At 59.7% G+C, this 7,699-nt stretch overlaps 1 protein-coding gene across 1 annotated transcript; it reads right to left on the minus strand.

Annotated features, from left to right (window-relative positions):
* Positions 1-659: 659 nt before the first annotated feature.
* On the minus strand, positions 660-7,699 carry SUN2 (Sad1 and UNC84 domain containing 2). Its single transcript, XM_010004274.1, has 17 exons — positions 7,566-7,699; positions 6,813-6,976; positions 6,532-6,666; positions 6,233-6,328; positions 5,474-5,567; positions 5,191-5,261; positions 4,819-4,943; positions 4,226-4,447; positions 4,063-4,140; positions 3,941-3,984; positions 3,310-3,475; positions 2,993-3,220; positions 1,928-2,012; positions 1,714-1,829; positions 1,350-1,517; positions 889-981; positions 660-773 (listed from the first exon to the last, which is right to left on the minus strand). The coding sequence occupies exons 1-17, from the start codon at positions 7,697-7,699 to the stop codon at positions 660-662; spliced, it is 2,133 nt and encodes a 710-aa protein (XP_010002576.1).

The raw sequence follows: 7,699 nt of genomic DNA on the forward strand, positions 1-7,699 counted from the left end.
ACTAGCGGGGCAGGCCCCACCACCACCACGTGCCCAATTTCTCCCCTCCTGCTGCCCCGAACCGTTAGTTTTATGTTAATACTTCATTAATACTGTCTTGTTTCCCCTTTACCAGCCAAGCATCGGAGGCCTGGAGAGCTTTACCTAAACCAACAGCAAGGCAGGAGAAATGACCCCACATGAAGGGGAGAGACTCAACCACAACTGGTGGCTCCCACCCTCTCGGGCAGCACCGAGCCGGTCACCGCGGTCCCGTACGCCACAACGTGCCCAAGCCCACGTGAAGCACATGGCAAAGTTACATACCCCTTTCCCAAGCCCCAGCACCATCAGAGAGGAGCAGGACAACAGGGAGGACGAGGGGCTGCGCAGACCCGATAAAAAAATTAGCTTAAAAAGTTAAAATGTCCAACAGGCGCTGAAAACAAGCCAGGCTGCGCTAGGACCCACTGGGATGCTCTTGCCTTGCCACCCGGGTCCATGGAAGAGCGAAAGCCTCACCCCTTAAACATCAGCTCTTCTCCTCCCCAGAGGGGAGCAGCTTCCCGGGGAGGCTGCTGGCACATCCCAGGATTTCTACGTGCGAAGCGGCAAACCGGACGAATCCCCCTCCTGCTGTCGGCACCGGCAGCATCCTCATCCCACGCGGGAGCCGGAGGTCAGTGTGCTGGCTCCCCGTGCACGCGGAAACGGTAGATGCAGGTGTACTCAGGGTGACCCCAATTGCTCAGCACCCGGAGCTCCACCAGCTGGTATGTGTCCACTGCATCACCCTTGGGGAGGGGAGGAAGGAAAATCCTGAGCTTCTGAGAGCTCACAAGGGCTCAGAGACCCCAGGAGTCCCATTGTTGCTCTCTGGGTTGAGTGCTTCAATAGCAAAGTACTTACCTCCAAGGAGAATGTTTGGATGGGGTTACCATCATGGCTGTAGGTGAACTGTCCAAGGAGATACCCCTCCTCTTCACTCTCCTCTTTCAAACCCTATGGGAGGGGCAGGGAGGCAGAAAGGGAGAACCAGAGGTGATGAGCACACCCAGGGTGGAAGGAGACATATGCACACTTGGCCCCCACTCCTGCTCTTTCAGGCCAAAAAGGACAAGTGGGGATGGGGGCCAGTAGGGGAGGATGGGGTGGAAGACCATGAGTTACACCTACTCAATCCCCTCTTTCCCAAAACCCTGGTGCTCCCCCTCTCCCCCTGAGTACTGCTTCTTCCTCCTCTTCCAGATAACACCTACCCCCAGAGTACCCCACAGCCAGGCAGGGGGCTTGCTAGCCCTCCCTCCAACACAGCAACCTCCCACCATGTCCCCCCCACTTCTCCCTTAGGTCCTGGCCAGGGCACTCACGTAGACAGCGAAGTCCTTGGGGGCACTGGGGATGGTCCCTTGGGGTGAGAGGGCTTTTGGGATGTGCTCCAGTGTCACGGCCGTGGGGCGGATGACGGCAGAGAGGCGGATGATGACAAAGCCCTGGGACCCACGAAATGCCCAGCAGTTCCCAGGGTTGACATCTGGCTACAAGTGCAGGAGCAAGACACCAGCAAGGTTTATCACCAGCACTGCCATTTCTGCACACACCACTCCCCCACCCCCTCAAACCCCAACACCTGCCTGGCTGCTTGCTTGCAGCAACAGCCCAAGAAAAGCCACCAAGCCCATGTGAGAACCAGCCCAGCCCCCCCAAGGGGGGTGTCACCCCAAGCACGCCCACCTGCAGGATGACACGAGGGGACTGTGACTGGTACCACAGGGGGATGCCAAACAAGCTCAGCAGCGCCGTCCGTGTCTCATAAGTCTCAGAGCAGCGGGTGTTGATGACACTGGCCCCTGAGGTGGAGAGGGGACAGCAGAGGGTCAGCCCCATGGCAACCCTCCATAGGATGGCTGGCTCATCCCAAGGAGAGGAAGAGCTGCCCCCCACCTACCTGCTGACTCCAGGGCATAGTCAACCATCCCCACACGGTCCTCACTGTAGCGCTTCAGGGCTTGCTCAACGATAAGGTGGACTTGCTGTGGTGGGAGCAAAGAGCCTGAGAGGGGTGAAGGGACAGGGCGGGTGTCCTGCTCCCCACCTGCCTCCAGTCTCTGGGGACAGGGAGGACTCAAGGACCTTCCCAAAGAACAGTCACAGGATGAATCACCACGGCAAAAATGAGAGCACACGCACTCAGCTGGGAAGCCTCGTTAGATGTTGCTAAAAATACAAAGTGCTGTGCAATGAAGGGGCAGCACCCAGGCTCTCTGAGCTCGCCCATCCCAAAGGGCAGCCCAGCCCCAGACCTGCTGGTGGGTACCAGACATAACCCAATATCTTACCCCACCCTCCCAGGCATCATCAGCTTGTCCCACCTACCCTATCCCATGGGATCCCCATCTGGAAAATCTTACATGGCAGTGGGAGCCAACCAGAGCATCCCCAGGAGCTGGGACCCTGCAGCACTGCTCTGGGTCTAAACTTTACAGCAGGCACAAAGACTGCACAGGCTGCGAGGACTGCTAATCCTTCCTGATCCCTCCCCTCCATGGGGAATTGCCAAACAACTCTTTCCAAAGCAAGCAGGCTCATTTTTTCCCCCTGGTGTCATTCTGTTTTTAAATGCTTTGTCCCACATGACTGCACGGCACTGCTGAAGGAGGGAGGTAAGCGAGATGCTCATGGATGCCTTGCTGGCACCTGCCCCACTTCTGGGTGAAAGATGCACAAGCAGAAGACTAGATTTTAAGACAGCAGAAGCCTTGCAGACATGTGGATATGGCCGCCTATGACCCCTTCTAGGGCAGGGTGCAGGGACAGCCCAGGGGAGACTGGTGGCAAAGAAGAGATGGAGGAGTTTCAGGGATGCTCTTGCCAGATGGGATGTGAGCCCTGGATCGATGTTCCAAGCTGTAAGGGCTGCCCCCCATGTCTCAGCCATTTGTGCCAGGTCCCCACCACCCCATCCCATGCCTGTGGCTGCCACCATGTCCCCAGGGCTCAGCCCAGACCTCACCTCCTCTGTCACCCCTGCGGTCCCCCCTTGCTGCAGGGCCACTCCAATGCCACCCTGAGCATCCCGGGCCGACAGCCTCCGGTCCTCCAGGACTTTGGCCAGGATCTTGCGCTCCAGGGCCTGGAGCTCTGCTTGCAAATCTTCCCGCTGGAAGACAAGGCTGGCAGCACCACCCCGCTGGGGCTGCGACAGGAACCGGCTGATCCACGCCGGGAACTGTGCTTCCACCTGAAACAGTGGGGACAGAGCTGAGCCCCGTGGCAGGGACCCTCAAGCCTCCCTCTGCCAAGGGAACAGGTTGGGGATGGAGGACTCACGTCAGCCCGCACCACCTTCAGCTGCTCCAGCATCCCCTCCATGTGCTTCCCCATCACCTCCTGGTCTGACTTGAGGCCAGCCAGCTCTCTCCTCAGTGCTGCCACCTCCTGCTCCAGCTTGCCCACCTCCTGCTGGAAACTGCCTTGCAGGCCCTCCTGCACAGAGCTGGCCCAACAGAAAGACAACAAAAGAGTGCACCAATAGTCCAGCTTCCCTCTGTAAACACGAGGGGGAAGCTTCATCCCCCATCACCTACGCTCAAGCTTCTCTCCAGCCTCAAATGCTTTTACTTCCTGTGGCAGTGGCCTCTTTTACTGCATCCCATGGGAAAGCATCCCCAGCTCACCCCTCGGCTGAAGGGCCGCACTCCCCAAGCTGATGCAAATGTTGGTGGTGAATGTCATTTGCTGTGATGGCCCTTTGAGCCCTGCTGCCAGCCAGGGCACTTTCTTGCCGACAATTCCCACATATCTATCCCTCCCTTTCCACCCACGACTGCATCTCTCAACCTCTCCTTTGCCCCGAGCAAACCAGACTTGGCAACCCCTCCCTAACCCTCGACCTGTCTCCGCCTGCCAGAGACAGCCGCCTGTCTCCGAGCCGTGGCTCTGACCAGTCAGCCAGCATTACCTCTGCCATTCCGAGTTCAGCTTCAGCAAACGCGCCTCCATCTCCTGCCAGGAGAAGGGACAGAAGGTGAGACCTGTGATGCCAGCGGCAAGGATGCCCTGCCCGCACGCTCAGCCCCTTACCTGAGAGGCTTGTGCCATCTTCCCCAGGCGCCCGTCTAAATCCCTCTGCACCTGGGCTCGGAGGGCATCCAGCTCACCCTGCAAGGTGAAGAACAGGAGGGGGGAACATCAGACCCTGACCCTGCATGGCCCCATCTCCCCACATGCCCCCCACACTCCTCACCTGGATGAGGCTGGTCACATCAGCGCGGAGATGCTCCTTCAGCCCCGCATGCCGGCGGCTCACCAGCCCCTCCAGCAGTGCCAGGATGTCCCCCGGGGGGGGCTCTCCCCCTGCCGACACTGCTGCTGCCCCCTGCCGCAGCTCCCACCGCGACACCTCGGCCTCCAGTGCCTCAAAGCGCTTCTCCAGGGCCCGGAAGCGAACCAGGAGCCGGTGCTCCCCCTGCAGCGGCAAAGGCAGGGCATGGTGCAGATCCCCAGGGAGCTGTGGAACCCCAGGGGGCTGCCTGTTCCACTGGTATCCCTGCAAAGGTGACCCAGGCCACACAGTCCCCAGGGTGAGTGGCACCTTATTAATCTGCTGCTTCTCAGGAGAGGGCAGATGTTGCCCCTGCTCCATCCCTGGGACACCCTGAGAGTGAGATGGTCAAAAGGGGATCCATTTCTACCAGCATGCAGCCATTATCTCTCCTGTCCTCCACCACTTCCCTATCCCTTGGAAGGGCTCCTTCAGCCATGGATCACACTGTCCTGGCTCTCCACATGCAGTGCCCACCCCACCTGGGCCACCATCACCCCTATGCTGACACTTACCTGGTCCAACACAGTCAGGTCCCCTCCTGCAGGCACATCAGAGGAAGAAAGCTTTCCAGCTCCCCACCACGGGAACACAGGGAGGCTGAGTGTTGACAGCCCATATGGGTAGAAGTACCAAGCTCCTGGGCACACAGGGAGACAAGAAGGTTAAAACAGCAGGCCATTAATGGATCATATCAGGGGAGAGGGCAGACTGCCAAGGCTCAGCCATCAGCATCACTTGGAGTCACCAGTAGGGGTGCAGAGGCACCAGGGTATCACCAGTCACGAGCACTGGAGTGCAGAGCCCTCCCATCCTCCCAGGACAGCACCGGGATGCTCTGCACTGCCCCCGATCTCAGGGCAACAGATTGAGCTGGGCCCACTCACCGTAGGCAGCAGCAGCGAGGAACAGGAGGAGCAGCAGCAGCAGCAGCGACCTCTTCAGCCACGGGTAGCGCCTGGAGCCAGAAGAAAGAGATGCCTGTAGGACAGCAGCCGACTTCCCCCACCACAGCACTCCCCTGGATGGGGGCCAGGGGGAAAGCAAAGCCCAGCTGGGCACAAGACACCCAACCCACGTGTGCTGGGCTCTGCAGGGCACCCCCCTCCCTAGAGTCCTGCAGGTTTTCCCCACACCTCCCCCATCCCGGTGTTCTGCCACCACACTCACCTGGAGAGGGGGACGCGACCAAGGCGGGGAGCTGTGCCGGCGAGGCGGTGCCAGGCGGCTGCCAGCCCCGAGCAGAGCCACCCCACAAACCGCACTGCCAGGAGAGAAAGCAAAGCCTCAGGAGGGGTCCCAGTAGAGATCACAGAATGGTTTGGGTTGGGAGGGACCTTAAAGACCATCTAGTTCCATCTCCCCTGCATGGGCAGGGGCACCTCCCACCAGACCAGGTTGCTCAAAGCACCATCCAACCTGGCCTTGAACACTTCCAGGGAGGGGGCAGCCACAGCTTCTCTGGGCAACTTGTGCCAGTGTCTCACCACACTCACAGTCAAAAATTTCTTCCTCAAATCTCATATAAACCTATTCTCTGTCAATTTGAAACTGTTCTCCCCTGTTCTGTCACTAAATGCCCTTGTAAAAATTCCCCTCCCCAGCTTTCCTGTAGACCTCCTTCAGGTACTGGAAGGCCACTATAAGGTCTGCCTGGAGCCTTCCATTCTCCAGCTTCATCAAACCCAACTCTCTCAGCCTGTCTCCATAGCAGAGGTGCTCCAGCCCTCCGATCATCCTTGTGGATGATCCTCCTCTGGACTTGTTCCAACAGCTCCATGTCCTTCTTATGTCCCCTTCATCCCCAAGGAAGATCAAGCAGGGAGATAAAACACCTCCACCCAATTAGGGAACAGCACATGAGGAGGGAAGATGCTGGCAAGGAAGAAAGGTGCTGCTAGAAACGCCCCCACCAACCCTCCCCCTCACCTGGGGAAGTGAGCACCTGCCAGAGGAAGGAGCCCACACGGGAAGCTGCAGTCCTCAGCCGTGACCCAGAGCTACTCTGGCCTGAGTAAAAGTGACCTGGAAAGGAAGCAGTAAGGCAGTAAGTCACCAAACAAAGAACGCACACCTGCGCACTGTACAGGGCGAAGGCTTTGCCTGGTGGGCGGTGCACCAGGAGGGGAACTGGAAGCAGCCTGGGGACATTCAAACCCCAGACTAGCCTCACTGAGGACATGCTCCCCAGCATCTCTGCCACCACAGAGGGACTAGTGCATCCCTACCAGCATAGTCATCTTCTGAGGAGTACCCAGACGAAGAGGCATATGTGTCGTACGTCTTGCTCTCCAGCAGCCCGTTGATCTTACTGGACTCAGTGTCTCCTGTGCCTCTTCTCCTCCTGGTGGAGAGCTCCCCACCTGCCCCCAAAACACAAGAGTCCTGCTGAGACACCACCCACTGTCAACCCCACGTGGGGTAACCTGGTCAACCAGAACAGGGAGCTGCCTCAGAACCCATCCTGTGCCCAGGAAGGTCCCCAGCTACTGCAGGAGGGAGGGCTCACCCCAGTAGGTTCTGCTGTCCATGTCATCATCCAGCACAGAGCTGCCCAGGGCAGCAAGGCCCCGGCTGCCCCCGAGGTAGGACTCACTCATCATGGACTCGCTGTAGTAGGAGGTCTGGGTGCTGGGGGCAGGCGAGAGGCGCTTGGTGCTGCTCGATTTCCTCCTGATCATCCTGCCAGGGGTGAGAACAGGTTCATCAGCCACGCGTGGTTATGAGGCGGGGTGGGTGCACGGGGGGTGCCGTGGTGCGCCCCTAGGGCAGAGACGGGGAACTCATCTCAATCCCTCAGTCAGCATCGCTTCCCCCTGCCCTCCCTGCCCCCCCACCGTGCCAGAGGGCGGTGTGCTTTGGGGGTGCAACTGCTGCTTTGCGAAAGGCCCCGCCGCCCATCCCCGGGCAGCTGCCCGTGCCGCTTCCGCTCGCACTGCTGCGGTTTTCCGGCCCGGCACTTGCAGCACACCTCCCTCCCACCATCACGCCGGAGGCAGCCACAGCTGGGAGGAGGCAAGAAGCCACCCCAAGCCACCCACGGCAGCCTGCTGTGCCAGGGCAGGGGGACGCAGAGGAGGTGGGGAGCACAGGGCTTTTGCCAGAGCTGGGGTAGCAGGTGCCATGCTGGCCAGCAGCCACGCCAGGCCCACAGCCTCCTTCTGCAAACCCCCCTTATATCCCCACCCTCCAGGAAGGTGCCTGATCCACGGTGTGGGATGGAGGACCCTGGCTGCTTTTGGAAGGGGGGGATCCCCTGCACCCCACTGCCCTGCTGGTGCTCTCTTTGAAGGGATGCTGCTGGCTCCCCAGCAGGGAGCTGCTGCTGCTGGCCGGGGGATCATCGTCCCCGGGGTAATAGCGCGTGGTGACAAGACGCTGGCTGCGACGGGACAT

This window comes from Chaetura pelagica, unplaced genomic scaffold, assembly GCF_000747805.2.
Source record: "Chaetura pelagica isolate M959 unplaced genomic scaffold, ChaPel_1.0 scaffold530, whole genome shotgun sequence".
NCBI lineage: Eukaryota > Metazoa > Chordata > Aves > Apodiformes > Apodidae > Chaetura > Chaetura pelagica.

Bases quoted from the DNA above. Each gene is read 5' to 3' on its own strand.
- SUN2 (XM_010004274.1), bottom strand. From the start codon at position 7,699: ATGTCCCGTCGCAGCCAGCGTCTTGTCACCACGCGCTATTACCCCGGG. The intron at 6,667-6,812 runs GTGAGCCCTCCC...TTTTGGGGGCAG, and splicing joins GGACAGCAGAACCTACTGGG to GTGGGGAGCTCTCCACCAGG. The intron at 4,944-5,190 runs GTGAGTGGGCCC...CTGTGTGCCCAG, and splicing joins CCTCGCTGCTGCTGCCTACG to GAGCTTGGTACTTCTACCCA.